This window comes from Rhinoraja longicauda, chromosome 29 (genome assembly GCF_053455715.1).
Source record: "Rhinoraja longicauda isolate Sanriku21f chromosome 29, sRhiLon1.1, whole genome shotgun sequence".
Classification (NCBI taxonomy): Eukaryota; Metazoa; Chordata; class Chondrichthyes; order Rajiformes; family Arhynchobatidae; genus Rhinoraja; species Rhinoraja longicauda.
Genome location: NC_135981.1, coordinates 61,333 through 78,654, shown reverse-complemented (window position 1 = coordinate 78,654; position 17,322 = coordinate 61,333). Strand labels below are relative to the sequence as shown.

Genomic DNA, 17,322 nt, shown 5'->3' with positions numbered 1-17,322 from the left:
CCTAATTATCTTATATGTTTCAATAAGATCCCCCCTCATCCTTCTAAATTCCAGTGTATACAAGCCCAATCGCTCCAGCCTTTCAACATACGACAGTCCCGCCATTCCGGGAATTAATCTAGTGAACCTACGCTGCACGCCCTCCATAGCAAGAATATCCTTCCTCAAATTTGGAGACCAAAACTGCACACAGTACTCCAGAGATTAGTTTAAATTGGCCTCATGTTCAGCATGGACATTGTTGGCTGAAAGGCCTGCTCCTTTGTTGTATTGTTCAACGACTCAAAGACTGTCCTCAACAGGCTCTGTAATCAGTGGGTCCTGAGCTGGGTGCTCCATCTTTCATGCACTGTATTCCGGAGTCAAGAAATTGCAGAGTTGTGGATGTAGCCCAGTCTATCAAGCAGACCAGCCTGCCTCCCGACCCCATCTACACCACGCTGCATTGCAAAAGCAGTGATTAAAGACTTTTTTCTCTCTTCCCCTCTCCTGTCAGGCAGAAGATACAAAGGTTTGACTCCGTTCTGAAAAGACTGGACCCTTCCCCACCCACTCCTCCCCAAGCAGCAATTCACACCTACTCACAGACTGAGTCCAGTTTACAAAGACTGCCCCCCCCCCCCCTCTGCAATCACCAATTTGCACATACTCACAACCTCATATCAGTCTCGCCACTTCTCCATCTCCAACAATAGAAATTGCAGAGGTGGAGAGGCTATTCAGAAAAGCTGGAAATCTCCAGGACCGGACAATGTTTCCCCCTCCACCCTCAAGCTCTGTGCCGAACAGCCGGCACTGATCTACACAGACATTTTCAACCAGTCCCTGCCAACCTGCACTGTCCCTGCCTGCTTCAAGGTCTCCACTATTGTCCCTGTACCCAAAAAGACAAGAATCACTGATCAATGACTACAGGCCTGTCGCACTGACCTCTGTAGTCATGAAGACCTTTGAAAGACTTGTGCTGGCCCAGCTGAAAAACATCACAGACCCCCTGCAGTTTGCATACAGGGCCAATAGATCGGTGGATGACGCAGTCAAGGGACATATGCCAGGATTCTGTTTGTGGACTTTAGCTCTGCATTTAAGACCATTGTGCCAGAGCTACTACACTCTAAACTCTCCCAATTGACTGTGCCTGATCCCCTCTGTCAGTGGATCATCAACTTCCTGACAGACAGGAAGCAGCATGTGAGGCTGGAAAAGCACATCTCAGACCCACAGACCCTCAGCATAGGAGCACCGCAAGGCTGCCTACTCTCCCCTCCTTTACACCAACGCTGCAACTCCACAGACTTCTGTCAAACTCAAGTTTGCGGATGACACAACCCTGATTGATCCAGGATGGGGAGGAATCTGCCTACAGACGGGAAGTGACACAGCTGGCGTCCTGGTGCCATCACAACCTGGAGCTCAATGCTCTTAAGACAGTGGAACTAAGTGTACATTTTCGAAAAGCACCCCCTCCCCTCCCCCCCCCCACTCATCATCAACAACACCACAGTCACATCTGTGGAATCATTTAAGTTCCTTGGAACCATCATCTCCAGGGACCTTAAATGGGGGGCCACCATCGACTCCACAGTCAAAAAGGCACAACAGAGGATGTACTTCCTGCGGCAACTGAGGAAACACAATCTGCCACAGGCAATGATGGTCCAATTCTATACTGCTATCATTGAGTCCGTCCTCACCTTCTCCATCATGGTCTGGTTTGGCTCAGCCACCAAGCACGACATCTGGAGGCTGCAACGGATCGTTCGCACAGCTGAGAAGGTTGTTGGCTGCAACCTTCCCCCCATTGACAAACTGTACACTGCAAGGGCCAGGAAGCGAGCGGGCAAGATTATCTCTGACCCCTCTCACCCTGGCCACAAAATATTTGAAGCACTTCCCTCTGGAAAGCGACTCCGGACTGTCAAAGCAGCCACAGCCAGACATAAAACCAGCTTTTTTTCCCCACGAGTAGTAATTCTACTCGTTTTATTTTCACCCACATGTTTAGACCATAATGTTGTATCCTTATTGTTTTGATGTGTTTATGCTTTATTCTTAGTTGTTAACTGTATGTATGCGTTGTCATTTGTGAGCGGAGCACCAAGGCACATTCTTTGTATATGTACATACTTGGCCAATAAATTTATTCATTCATTCATTGAAAGTGGGTACCATAATGTTTGGGAACTTCCCCCCCCTGTTATCAGACTACTGAACAATCCTCCCATGAGTTTGGTGTAGTCCCAGTCTACCACCCTACCTCATTGGGGACCTTGGACTTATTCTCTTTAACATTGCAATGGTTAACTAAATTCTGTTGCCAATCCAAGCTGTGGTGCATCCCTGTAGGATGCCCTGTACAGTGCATGTGTAGAAGTTGGTAAGATTGTTGACTTTAGACGAAGGAGGCCAAGGATCCACAAACTTGTCTTCATCGATGCGCTGGTGGCAGTGGATAGAGTCAAGACAATAGACAATAAACAATAGGTGCAGGAGTAGGCCATTCAGCCCTTCGAGCCAGCACCGCCATTCAATGCGATCATGGCTGATCACTCTCAATCAGTACCCCGTTCCTGCCTTCTCCCCATACCCCCTCACTCCGCTATCCTTAAGAGCTCTATCCAGCTCTCTATCCAGAACTACTTTAAGTTCCCAGTTGTGCATTTCTCCAAAGATCCATCCTGGATCCAACACACCGATGTAATCATAAAGAAAGCCCATCTATGCCTCTACTTTCTTAGAAGATTCAGAATGTCAACGATCAATCTCTTGAACTTTTTGTGTGTATCTTCAACAATACATTATCTCTTTTTAAATTTGTAACTAAAATTTGGTAAGTCCACACAAACAAAACCACACTGATTTTATTGATTTATCCGTGCCTTTCCATCTGTAGATTATTGCTCAAACTTTTGTCCATGACATCCCTAGCATTGGCGTAAGACACACAGACCTGGAATTATTGACAGATTTGCCGCCTTTCTTGAATAAAGGTACCACATTGGCTCTCCTCCAGTCACCTCACCTATGGCCGAAGATTTATAGATCTCTGCCAAGTTAGTTAGATAGAGGTTGGGAGCAGCAAGGGGCTGATGACTTTACAGGCCTCCTAACAATGAATAGTAGAGTAGATATGTAGATAGAGCACAGAGATATACTTTATCGTGTCGTATTTCCGTTCGCACTACGGCCTAACACCGTGGAGTCGGCGGCCTCCAGCTGGAATCGACCTTGAAGACTCCGGTTGCAGGGCCTGGACTTACCATCTCGGAGGCTTCGGCCGTGGGCCCTGCAGACAGCAACATCGGGAGTTCGCAGGTCCCTGGCTGGCGACCGGCTTTCGGGATCTCCAGCCGTAGTGGTTTGATCGACCCGCTCGCAGGCCCCTCATCGCCCTGCGTGGCTCGGCCGCGGCACTTTCCATCACCCGGTGGGGGCTCAGGACCTTCATCGGCCTGCTCGGCTCGGCCCTGGGACTTTCCATCGCCCGGTGGGGGCTTCAAGAGTTGGGAGCCTTGATCGCCTCGTGGCACCACGGGAGAAGAATGAGGAGATAAGACTTTTCCTTGCCTTCCATCACAGTGAGGGTGTGCCTGGAGCAATCACTGTGATAGCTGTTTGTGTTAAAAATTGTAATTGTGTGTCTTGTGAACTTTATTGTCTACTGCCGGACCCTGACGTGAGAGGACGCTCGCGCTATTTGTTCGCCGCTTCTCCGTCAGGACAGTTCGTTTGTTTGTTTTTATGTCTTGACTGTTTTTGTAAAGCGTCTTTGAGCATCTGGAAAAGCGCTATAAAAAATAAATGTTTATTATTATTATTATTATTATTAAGAGTAAGAGGATTATGTAGATGATTTCAACTTGCTCCAGTACGAGCTTTGTTGTGAAAGGTGCTCAGGGGGCTGATTCTACCTGTATGGCATTGTTTGAAGAGTCCCTCATTACTTGTGATCAACTCCTGCTCCTTTGAATCTCCCCATAATGCCTGATGATATTAAGATGGCATTGAATGTGATGAATTATTAAATAAAAGATGCCAAAAAACTAAAAGTGCACTGAATGACATGTTAAAATTGATTGAATACACAGAGATTATTTGCAATGCTTTAATTTGTGGCACCATTATTACCAGCATATAATATCAGTATGCTCAGTTTAATAGACAATCTTCTGTAAATTATTGAAAAACTTTCTTCCAAATTGTTCAATTAAAAAAAGAGCAAAAGAGATCGTGGATTTGGAAGATGTTAACTGTAATAGCACCACCTTTGGTGGAGGATTGTAAATGTTTGAATAAACCGCAGTGCATCTGTGCAGTCATTGAGTTAACTTGTTGTTCTGTGTCTGAGCTCAAGATATCACATTAACAAGTTGGTCTACGATTCTGAAGGAGCTGCCACGCCTTTTGAATCTGAAAATACAAGAGGAAATGAATAATGTTAATCTCACAGGGATCTGGATGATTTCCGACTGCTTTTGACATGAGTCTTCATTCATAGGTATCTACTGTTGAGCAACCTTTACTCTGCTTCCAGCCTGGGCCCTGTTTCATTCGTCCATTTCTGCAGTCATTGCCACCTCCCAAAAAGGAATTAGATAGGCAATAAGACAAAACTAAACATAGAAACATAGAAAATAGGTGCAGGAGTAGGCCATTCGGCCCTTCGAGCCTGCACCGCCATTCAATATGATCGTGGCTGATCATCCAACTCAGTATCCCGTCCTTCTCTCCATACCCCCTGATCCCTTTAGCCACAGGGGCCACATCTAACTCCCTCTTAAATATAGCCAATGAACTGGCCTCAACTACCTTCTGTGGCAGAGAATACCACAGATTCACCACTCTCTGTGTGAAAAAAAAGTTCTCATCTCGGTCCTAAAAGACTTCCCCCTTATCCTTAAACTGTGACCCCTTGTTCTGGACTTCCCCAACATCGGGAACAATCTTCCTGCATCCAGCCTGTCCAACCCCTCGAGAATTTTGTAAGTTTCTATGATCCCCCCTCAATCTTCTAAATTCCAGCGAGTACAAGCCGAGTCTATCCAGTCTTTCTTCATATGAAAGTCCTGCCATCCCAGGAATCAATCTGGTGAACCTTTTCTGTACTCAAAAAGCTGGAGTAACACAGCGGGACAGGCAGCATCTCTGGAGAGGAATAGGTAATGTTTCGGGTCAAGCCCCTTCTTCAGGCTAGTCAGGGGAAAGTGAAACGAGAGGTACAGACGATGATGTATAGAGATATAGAACAATGAATGATAGATAACCAAAAAAGTAATGATGATAAAGGAAACAGGCCATTGTTAGCTCTTTGTTGGGTGAAAACGAGAAGCTGTCGCGACTTGGGTGGGGGAGGGATGGAGAGAGAGGGAATGCCGGGATTACTTGAAGTTAGAGAAATCAATATTCATACCACGGGGCTGCAAGCTGCCCAAGCGAAATGGTGTTCCCCCAATTTGAGTTTAGCCTCACACTGACAATAGAGGAGACTTAGGACAGAAGGGTCAGTGTGGGAATGGGAAGAATAATTAAAGTGTTTAGCAACTGGGACATCAGGTAGGTCAAGGCGGATTGAGCAAAGGTATTCTGCGAAACAATCGACCAGTCTACCTTTGGTCTCACCGACATAAAAGAGTCCACATGTTGAACAACGGATACAGTAGATGAGGTTGGAGGAGGTGCACGTGACCTCCGCCTAACCTGAAAGGACCGTCAGGGTCCTTGGACAGAGTCGAGAGAGGAGGTATAGGAACTGGTGTTGCATCTCCTGTGGTTGCAGGGGAAAGTTCCTGGGTGGTTTGGGTGGGAAGGGATGAGTTAACCAGGGAGTTGCGGGGGGAACGGTCTCTGCAGGAGGAAAGGGGTGGAGATGGGAAGATGTGACTAGTGGTGGGAACTCATTGGAGGTGGCGAAAATGTCAGAAGTGTTGCATTTTGGGACGTCTAACAAGGGCAGGACCTACACAGTGAATGGTAGGACTCTGGATAGTGTTGGAGAGCAGAGGGATCAAGGAGTGCATGTGAATGGTCCCTTGAAGGTCGAGTCGCAGGTAGATAAGGTGGTCAAAAAGGCTTTTGGCATATTAGCCTTCATCAGTCAGCGTATTGAGTATAGAAGTTGGAAGGTCATATAAGACATTTGGAGCATTGTATTCAGTTCTGGGCACCATGTGAAAGGAAAGATATTGTCAAGCTTGAAAGGATTCAGAGAAGATTTACGAGGATGTTGCCAGGACTAGAGGGTCTGAGCGACAGGGAGAGGTTGAGTAGGCTCGGTCTCTATTAATTGTAGAGCAGGAGGATAAGGGGTGATCTTTTAGAGGTGTATAAGATCATGAGAGGAATAGATCAGGTAGATGCACAGAATCTTTTGCCAAGAGTAGGGAATAGAGGACCAGAGGACATAGGTTCAAGGTGACGGGGAAAAGATTTAAAAGGAATCTGAGGGGTTACATTTTCAAACAAAGGATGGTGGGTGTATGGAACAAGCTGCCAGAGGAGGTAGTTGAGGCTGGGACTATCCCAATGTTTAAGAAACAGTTAGATAAGTACATGGATAGGACAAGTTTGGAGGGTTATGGACCAAACGCAGGCAGGTGGGACTAGTGTAGCTGGGACATGATGGCTGTTGTGGGCAAGTTGGGCCCAAGGGCTTGTTCCCACACTGCATCACTCTATGACTCTAACATGTGTTGTACACGACGGCTGATGGAGTGGAAGGTAAGGACTAGGGGGACTCTGTCTCTGTTGCAACTAGGGGGAGGGGGAGCAAGGGCGGTGCTGCGGGGTACTGAGGAGACATGAGTGAGGGCCTCATCTATGATGGAAGAGGGGAACCCCTGTTCCCTAAAGAATGAGGACATCTCGGATATCCTGATATGGAACACCTCATCTTGGGCGCAGATGCGGCGTAGACGGAGGAGTTGGGAGTGGAGTCTTTGCTTGAAGCTGGATGGGAAGAACTGTGGTCGAGATAGTTGTGGGAGTCTGTGGGTTTTGTTATAGGGTGGATGTGGAGATAGTCATACAGCGTGGAAACAGGCCCTTCGACCCAACTTACCCACGCTGAATTAGAAAAGAGATGAATGTTTTCTTCCTCTAAGGATAAGTCTTTGGAACTCTCTTCCTCAGAGGAAACAGAATGTTTAATTACTTTTAAGACAGATGCAAGTAGATTCTTAGTAAGTGAGAGGGTGGGTTTGCCCGGGATGGCTGCGATTATGTAGATGAAGGCCATGGATAAATATTGATGGACCAGTCAGGTGGATAAAAAGTGGCAAATAGCATTCAATACACCCAGTTGGGAGGTTTTGTATTTGAAGTGGGAAAACAAGGCACGGATACACAATAAATCTTATGAGTCTGATGCACAGCAAGATCGTGGATTAAAGAGATGAGGATTTGTTTCTCATCCAAAGAATGGTAGGGACTGACACACTCTGGAGGCAGAACCTCTCCTCACAGTAAGAAAACTAACCCAAGGAGCTACAGAAAAGGCTCTGAGACAATTTCAGTCTAGACTTCTTGTATTTGAATTCATATCTTCTACATTGGGTACATTGTTTGTTACATGGATAAAGGAGATAGAATTATCTAATAGATAGATAAGTTAAAATAGATCAGTATCTGAAAATAAGCACATAGGCCATATATTAAATAATCCACTAACCTGCTCCTCTGTGAACTGGGGCTCCCACTGGGTACAAAGCACAACATTGGCATGATGTACCCGCTGGGCATTGGTCCATTGGTTTGCAAGTCGCTTTTTTGCATCTTCTTCATTAATGTTGTCTCTTTCCATAATTCTCTTGAGAGCCTAGGATACAGGAAAAAACAGATTTCTTCTTCGCAGCTAACAAAACCAAGCTTCAGAAACATGACAGAAACATGACAAAAACACTCGTGATATCCAACATTGTAAATGAGTTAGAGGGATTTTCCCCAATTCTGAAAAAAGTCTCAACCACAAATGTTTTTCTTTCCACAGGTGCTGTTGATTTGCTGAACGTTTTCAGCATTTTCTGTTTATACTGAGGATCAAGACAAATGGAATAATGGAAATTATGTTGGTGCCAACGGAAAGGTGATTAGGACAGCCCCCTTCCTCCACTGATTTCTCCCACTATCCTGACCCAAAATGTCCATGTTCTCCAGAGATGCTGTTTGACTTGTTGAGTTATAGAGTCATACAGCATGGAAACAGGCCCTTCGACCTAACTTGCTCATATCGTCCAAGATGCTGCATCTACATTAGTCTCACCTGCCTGGATCTTTCCCATCCATATACCTGTCCAAATGTTCTATTAGTTTTTTAATGTTGTTATAGTACCTCCTCTAGCAACACATTAAAGGTACACACACCTCTGAGAAAAAGTTGTCCCTCAGATTCCTTTTAAATCTTTCCCCTCTCACATTAGAGCTATGTCCTCTAGTTGTTGATTCCCTACACTGGGTAAAATACTGCACACTATCTATCCCCCCTCATGATTTTGTACACCTCTATAAGATCATCCTCAGCCTCCTCCGCTCCAAGGGATAAAGACCGAGTCTCCCTATAGATTAGGCCCTCAATTCCTGGCAACGTCCATATAAATCTTCTGTACATTGTTTCCAACTTTACTCCAGCACTTTGTGTTCATTTCATAATCCAGCATCTGCAGTTACTAATGTCTGTATAATAGACGGACATAAATACAACCTACCTCTTCCTCTGGAACAATAATTACCCAAACCTCATGAACCATATCCATCCAGCCAGCTTCCAGCAAGAGTGCAGCATCTACCACACATACAGATTTACCTGACAAGAAAAGAAATATTGAAGGAATTCATACTGAGATTGTAAATAAACTCAGTGGTGTAATCCACAAATGATGAAAATGAAGATCACGTGGGGGGCCGAGCCACTTTGGTATCGAGCCTTCGTTTGTCGGGCTCGAACTCTCACGTGGACCGGGCGTGATCTGGGCCGACCAATCACGCGGTCAGGGGGGCAGCCGTCGTGTGGCAGGAAAACAAAGGATTTGGCAGTTGGGAATTGAACTCGGGCTCACGTGGGCGAGCGACGGAACTCGGGCTCACGTGGGCGAGCGACGGAACTCGGGCTCACGTGGGCGAGCGACGGAACTCGGGCTCACATGGGCGAGCGACGGAACTCGAGCTCACGTGGGCGAGCGACGGAACTCGGGCTCACGTGGGCGAGCGACGGAACTCGGGCGCGCGCGCGTGGGCGAGCGACGGAACTCGAGCTCACGCGGGCGAGCGACGGAACTCGGGCTCACGCGGGCGAGCGACGGAACTCGGGCTCACGCGGGCGAGCGATGGAACTCGGGCTCACGCAGGCGCGCGCGCGTGAGCGAGCGATGGAACTCGGGCTCAAGCGGGCGAGCGACGGAACTCGGGCTCACGCGGGCGAGCGATGGAACTCGGGCTCACGCGGGCGAGCGATGGAACTTGGGCTCACGCGGGCAAGCGACGGAACTAGAGCGCGTGCTAGCGAGCGACGGAACTCGGACTCACGCGGGCGAGTAATGGAACTTGGGCTCACGCGGGCGAGCGAACGGAACTCGGGCGCGTGCGGGCGAACGACGGAACTCGGGCGCGCGCGGGTGAGCGATGGAACTGTATTCGGTTAATGATTAAACAGTGTTTACACGACGTGTGGACCTCAATATGTAACTTATTTGAAATTCACTTTTGTTCAATATATTTTCCATTGTGGGAGGAAATCATTACTCTTTCAATGAACAGGTAATGACTTATCAAACCTCAATGCGTTCGCGGACAAACAGAATTATCTTTCTGGATTTTACATTCTCAAAATGCGTACCCCCGGGAAAAACGGATTTATTGGAAATTGCAGCAGGAATGAATGACTTTAGAAACATAGACAATAGGCGCAGGAGTAGGCCGCTAGGCCCTTGGAGCCCAATATGATCATAGCTGATTCTGTTCGTCCTGAGAGCTCTATCTAACTCTCTCTTGAATACTATACTTCTGCTTCCTGCCTGCCAGCTCTGTGCAATGTTGTGAGTTCACTTTCCCTTTCTCAGCTGCTTGCCTCCATTCTCTACCAAGTTAATCAATGTGCTTTCTGCAAACGTACTGGCAATTTGGGATAAATGTCCAAAGCTGAACCTAACATTTTAAATTTGACTTTTTTTAAGCAGTTCCACAGCAAGCTCATTGTTGCAGGCATACGAGTGAAGTATCACAAAATGCTGGAGTAACTCAGCAGGTCAGGCAGCATCTCAGGAGAGAAGGAGTGGGTGACGTTTCGGGTCGAGATCCTTCTTCAGACTGATCATCTGATCAGACTAGGCATATGAGTGAGGTCAAAAATAAAACGAGGAAAAGAGCCGGGCACTTGCACTTTCTCACGGAACCCCTAGCGACCTCTAGCAGAACCCTAGTGTTCATTTGTTTCTTTTTTTTGGATCTGATTTCTCCGTTTATTTGGCAAAGTGAAAAAAGGTGGAAATCATGCAAAAAGGTGGAAATCATGCAAAAAGGTGGAAATCATGCAAAAAGGTGGAAATCATGCAAAAAGGTGGAAATCATGCAAAAAGGTGGAAATCATGCAAAAAGCGCGGAAAATGGATTTAAAAAAAGGGGAAATCCGCGGAAATGCGGAAAATTCACATGGCTGTTGTTGTGATATTTTACAATACAATTACATAATCATAATCACACTAAATCTGGGTACAGATCTTGGCCCAATGCAAGAAAACTAATGATATCAAGAACATGTACAGAGATGAAAATATATTGCCTGAATATAAAATATAACTGAAATAAACGAGCACTGCTTCATAACACCAGAGAGCTGGGTTCGATCTGATCTGGGAGCTGTGTGTGTGTGGAGTTTGCACGTTCTCCCTGTGATTATGTGGGTTTCCTCCGGTGCTGAAGTTTCCTTTGACAACCCAAAGACATGTGGATTAGACCAACAAAAGGCATAGAGTCTTTAGGGATCATGTACCAGTGTGGGCATTTAGGTGTTAAGAATGAGTTTATAATTTGTGATGCTATGTTATCGTTGTGCAAGACGTTGGTGAGGCTGCATTTGGAGTATTGTGTTCAGTTTTGGTCATTCTGCTATAGAAAGGATATTTAGCTGGAAAGAGTGAGATAAGCTTTACGAGGATGTTGCCAGGACTTGAGGGGCTGAGCTATATGGAGAATATATAGCAGGGTCTCGACCCGAAACGACACCCATTCCTTCTCTCCCGAGATGCTGCCTGACCTGCTGAGTTACTCCAGCATTTTGTGAATAAATACCTTCGATTTGTACCAGCATCTGCAGTTATATGACTTTCATATGAAGAAAGACTGGATAGACTAGGCTTGTATTCGCTGGAATTTAGAAGACTGAGGGGGGATCTTATAGAAACATATAAAATTCTTAAGGGGTTGGAGAGGCTAGATGCGGGAAGATTGTTCCCGATGTTGGGGGAGTCCAGAACCAGGGGTCACAGCTTAAGGATAAGGGGGAAGTCTTTTAGGACCGAGATGAGAAAACATTTCTTCACACAGAGAGTGGTGAGTCTGTGGAATTCTCTGCCACAGAAGGTAGTTGAGGCCAGTTCATTGGCTTTATTTAAGAGGGAGTTAGATGTGGCCCTTGTGGCTAAAGGGATCAGGGGGTATGGAGAGAAGGCAGGTACGGGTTAATGAGCTGGATGATCAGCCATGATCATATTGAATGGCGGTGCAGGCTCGAAGGGCCGAATGGCCTACTCCTGCACCTATTTTCTATGTTTCTATGTTTATCTTCTTATACCAGCTATATGGAGAGGTTGGGCAAATTTGGAGATATTCCTCGGAGTGCAGGAGGATGAGGAGTGATCTTATAGAGGTATACATGATCATGAGGGGAATGGATAGGGTAAAAGTACAGTCTTTTACCCAGAGTAGGGGAATCATGAACCAGGGGACAAGGGTTAAAGGTGAGAGTGGAAAGATTTAATAGGAACCTGAGGGGCAACTTTTTCCACACAGAGTGTGTGGGTATATGGAATGAGCTGCCAGTGGAGGTAGTTGAGGGCAGGTGTTATAACAACAACAAAAAGTCATTTGGATAGGCACATAGATAGGAAAGGTTAAGGAGGATATGGGCCAAACACGAGAAATGGGACTAATGCTGATAGGGCATCTTGGTTGGCATGGGCAAGATGGGTTGAATGGCCTGTGTCTGTGCAGTATGACTATGGATTAAATGGCCATTCTAAATCTAAATGTGTGTGTGAGTGGTAGAATCTGGGGAGAAATAGGAAGAATATGGGGAGAACAACAATATGGCATCACCACCGTACATCCTTAGCACTTACCCTCTGCACCAGCCTTGCTGATCATCTGCTTTATGAGAATTGCAGTCTCTGGCCACACAATGCTTGTTAAACATTTTAGTTTCTCCTTAAAGAAAACAAATAGGTAGCCATTATGGAAAAGCTTCTTAAGGAAATTTGAGGCGCATCCTAGTGATAATATTTTTAAAATATGGTTATAGTAATTGAATAGTCTGTCAGGTGGGTAGGACTTGAAGCAATAGTGGGGAAGATGATTCCGCAGGGGTTGGTGCTGGGGCCTCTACACTTCCCATTGTATCTTAATGATTTGGACGAGGGGATTGAAGGCTTTGTGGCCTTGTTTGTGGATGATATAAAAATAGGTTGAGGGGCAGGTACTGTGGAGAAAGCAGGGACTTTGCAGGACTTGGACAGGTAGGGAGACTGGGCAGAGAAGTGGCAGATGGAATATAGTGTAGCAAAGTGTGGAGTCATGCATTTTGGCAGTAGGAATAAAGGCGTAGACTATTTTCTAAATGAGGAGAGAACCCAGAAATCGGAGGTGCAAAGGCAATTGGGAGTGCTGGTGCAGGATTCCCAAAAAGTGAATCTGCAAGTCGAATCGGTAGTAAAGAAGGCAAGCACAATGCTAGTATTTATTTCAAGAGGGCTTGAATACAAAAACATGTAAGGGATGTAATGCTGAGGTTCTAAAAGGTGCTGGTCAGGCCGCATTTGGAGTATTATGAGCAATTTTGGGCACCTTATCTGAGGAAGGATGTGCTGTCTTTGGAGAGGGTCCAGAGGAGGTTTACAAGAATGATCCCAGGAATGAGTGGATTAACATATGATGAGCATTTGTTGGCCCCAGACCTGTACTCGCTGGACCTCAGGGGGGGACCTCATTGAAACATACAGAATAGTGAAAGGCTTAGAGTGGATCTGGACAGGATGTTTTCACTAGTGGTAGAGTCTAGGACTAGAGGTCATAGCCTCAGAATTAAAGGGCGTTCCTCGGGAAGTAGTTGAGGAGGAATTTCTTTAGTCAGAGGGTGGTGAATCAGTGAAATTCATTGCCACAGAAGGCTGTGAAGGTCAATGGATATTTTTAAGATAGATAGATAGATCATGGGATATGGGGAGAAGGCAGGTGAATGGGGTTAGGAGGGAGAGATAGATTAGCCAAGATTGAATGGCGGAGTAGACTTGATGGGCTGAATTACCTAATTTTGCTTTTATCACGTGACCCTATGAGAAGGCCGAGGCAAATGGGCGAGCGGAGCACGAAGGCAAACTCCTTCCATGTGCACATACTTGACCAATAAAATTTATTCAATTCAATTCAAAATAAGTTAAGGAGAGTAAGTTCAGTGTTCAAAACAGGCAGGAACACCATAGGTATCAGGACTGGTGGTTCAAACTGCATTTGTTTCAATGCTTTAAATGTGTGGACACCTGGGCTAATGGACTGGGGGCATGGAGAAGTACATGGGTATGGATATTATAGAAACATGGCTGAGGGAGGGACAGGACTGGCAACTTGATGTTCTGGGGTACAGATGGGTGGGATACAGGTGAATGAGAGGAGGAGAAGTTGTGTTTTTTATTAGGGAGATCATCAAGGCAGTACTTGGAGAGGATATTTCCTGAGGGAATCGTCCAGTGAGGCTAAATGGGTGGAATTGAGAAATAAGAAGAGAGTGATCACGTTGAAGGGATTGCATTAAAGAACCCAATAGGCAGCAGAAGTTAGAGGAACAAATATGCAGGAAGATCACAAGTAGCTGAAAGAAAAATAGGGTTTTAACAGTAGGGTTGACTGTCCAAATATCGACTGGCACAGCCAGAGTTTGAAGGACTTAGATACGGTGGAATTTGTGAAATGTGTTCTGGAAAATGTTCTCAATCTATATGTAGACAGCCTCCTATTCAGTTCCTCTTGGGAAACAAGGAAGGGCAGGCAACTAAAATGTAGTGGGGAGTGCTTTAGGACCAGTGGCCATAAGTTCTATTAGTTTTTAAATAGCTGTGGAAAAGAATTGGACTGCTCCTCAGGTCAAAGCCCTAAATTGGGGTAAGGCCAATTTTGATGGAACTTTCAGAAGTTGATTGTTTAGCTTAATTTAGAGATACAGCATGGAAAAAGGCCCTTCATCCCACAGAGTCCGCACCAAGCAACAATCTCCCACACACTAATTCTATCCTACACACTAGGGTCAATTTACAGAAGCCAATTAACCTCCAAATCTGAAGAGATACAAAATGCTGGAGTAACTCAGCGGTTCAGGCAGCATCTCTTGAGAAAAAGGATGGGTGTCGTTCGGGTCAGGACCCTTCTTCAGACTGAGCATTGTGGGTGAAAGTAAGCAACAAGTGTGTACTTATAAACATCTTTAAGGTTCCCACATGGCATCATTATCAAAATTGAGTCACATAAGGACTTAAAGGGAGAAGAAAGGCAAAAAATTATTGGACATCATTCTCGAGCTTACTGACACCAATGTTGATGTGATCAAAATTGGACATATCCAAGAGGCCAAAGCTGGAGAAGCACAGAGGACCCAGAGGGTTCTAGGCTGTAGGAGATTAGAAAATATGGAAGGCTGATGAAATAGAAAATATGGATAAGAATTTCAATGCAAAGATTTTATGCAACTGCACCAGTGTAGAAGGTACAGAGTTTGAGTGCACAAGATAAAGATAAATGTAAGTGTTGTTGATAACCTCAAGTCAATGGAAGCTAGAAGATGGAATTGGCTTGAATAGCATTTGAATTGTCAAATCTTCAGATGGCAAATGCTACATAAAGAGGCACTGGCAAAAAAGGGCAATGCTAATCGACCAATGAAGAAGAATATCAAATTTAGAAAATTCACAAAGTACTTACAACATCTCCAAAGACAATCTTTCCCAAAGCAACTCGATCGATTGTTCCATCTTTCAATAGAATGTCTGCAATAAGAAAACCCACGTGGATTGGAAAACAAGAGCACTAAATAAATTAAACTACATAGTATTAGAGTCAGATCTATGTAGCATGGAAAAGGGCCCTTTAGTTGTCTCTGCCAACCAAGTTGGAAGTTCTTTTCACAGGTTTCAGAAGGACTCTGTTTCCTTCTGAAGATTCAAGAGACTAATAGAATCTGGAACAAAAAAACAGAATACTGGAAGAACCCGGTAGATCAGGTAACAACCATTGCAGGCAAATGGTGCAAGTTGACATTCCAGGTCAAGGCCCTGCATCAGGACTTACTTCCTTCTCACTCTGTCAACTTTTCCTTCTTTCAAAGCCGATCCACATTCAGCATACTCACACATGTTCTTTCCCTTGCTTAATATTCAAATACTGGAAGTGTTATCAACTAGTATCCCAGAAAAAGATCAGAGCCAGACCTAATCTTGAATACTGTAAATATGTACTTCACTGACTTTCAAATACACATATTAGAGGAGAGGTACAGAATGCCTGCCTGCAATCACTCTTGATTGGAACATCAATCGAAGGAAAATGCTGCAACCTTTTAGTTTAACTTGGCATCATGTTTGACACAAATATCATGGGTTAAAGGTGCTGTTCCTGTGCTATATTGTGAAAAGTGGCATGGAAATAGGCCCTTCTGTCCACCGAGTCCATGCAAACTATCAATTATACATCCTACATTAATCTCAAAATGTTCTCATCAACTTCCCCATAGATTCCACCATTCACCTTCACATTAGAGGCAATTTACAGTAACCAATTAGCCAACAGCCCACACATCTTTGGGATGTGGGGGGGGAGTGAAGCCCACGAGGTCACTGGGAGAACATGAGAACTCCACACGGACAGCACCCCACAATGGGTCAAACCCACGTAATCACTGGGAGAACATACAAACTCCACACAGACAGCACCCTACATTGGGATCAAATCCAGCTCTCTGATGCTGTGAAGTAGTGGCTCTACTCGCTGTACTACTGTGCCATCCTGTCCAAGTGCGAAGCCAGGAAAGAGACAGTGCAATATTTGCCCTCTCGAGTCCTGAGCAACACCTCCAGCAGAAGGTATGGACAAGATTCAAAGCCATGATTTCAAATCCTAAAAGCTACGCCATTCATTGAGGAGGCAGCTGAAGGAGGTCAGACTGAGATAATTACACTCAGGAAACCCTGCATGAAGGCAAGTATGCTATTTGCATTCTTTACCACTCTATCCACTTCCGTTTCCACAGCAAGGGAACCATTGACTTGGATCCCAAGATCCATCTGTACACCCATGTTAGTAAGGATCCTACAAAGTGGTGCAACTGTAGTGTTGCTTCCTTACAGCGCCAGAGACCCGGGTTCCATCCTGACTTCAGGTGCTGACTTTGTGGAGATGGTACATTTTACGTTCTCCCTGTGATCACATGGGCTTTCTCCGGGTGCTCTTTTCATTCCAAAATTCCAAAGACGTGCAGGTTTGTAGGCTTCTGTAAATTGTCCTATGTATAAGATAGAACTAGTGTTTGGGTGATCGCTGGTCAGCACGGACTGGTTGGGCTAAAGAGCCATATCTCTAACCTAAACATTAACTACATATTTTCCTCATTAATTTATCCTTTCTGTTCAACGACATACCCCAGGGTCCTGTGTTTCCTGTCATGGTTTAACTTCAAAAATGATTCACTTTCTACTTGTCAATCATGCCTATTTTCCAAGATGATCAGGATTCTGTGGTGACTTTAGGTGATCTTTACAATCTACTGTCAATTTTGGCAAAGGAGGTATAAGGTTTCTTTCATAGTTGATGGATAGAATATAAAAGCTGCAACTTTACTAAACACTGATTAGACTGCACTTAGGGTATTGTCCGTGGTTGTGTTCATAGGAAGGATATAATCATGCTGGAGAATATGCAGAGGAGATTCTCCAGGATATTGCCTGGATTGGATTATCCAGAGCAAAGGAGACAGAAGGGCGACTTGCTAATGATTTGTTAAATTACCGGAGGCATAGATGGGGTAGAGCGTAAAAAGCTTTGCCCCATGGATGGGGTAATAAAAAAGCAAAGAGGGCA

At 45.2% G+C, this 17,322-nt stretch overlaps 1 protein-coding gene across 3 annotated transcripts in view; it reads right to left on the bottom strand.

The window, feature by feature from the left end:
• Window positions 1-4,104: 4,104 nt before the first annotated feature.
• coasy (CoA synthase) overlaps window positions 4,105-17,322 on the bottom strand; it is a 29,313-nt gene continuing 16,095 nt past the window's right edge. For 2 of the 3 annotated variants that reach the window (XM_078424375.1, XM_078424377.1), the window contains exons 6-10: window positions 15,172-15,236; window positions 12,327-12,411; window positions 8,700-8,797; window positions 7,667-7,813; window positions 4,105-4,410 (exon numbers count right to left, since the gene is read on the bottom strand). In XM_078424375.1, coding sequence (XP_078280501.1) covers window positions 4,363-4,410; window positions 7,667-7,813; window positions 8,700-8,797; window positions 12,327-12,411; window positions 15,172-15,236 — 443 coding nt within the window. In that variant the 3' untranslated portion in view covers window positions 4,105-4,362. The remainder of the gene's footprint in view (window positions 4,411-7,666; window positions 7,814-8,699; window positions 8,798-12,326; window positions 12,412-15,171; window positions 15,237-17,322) is intronic. The other variant, XM_078424378.1, reaches the window with a different exon arrangement.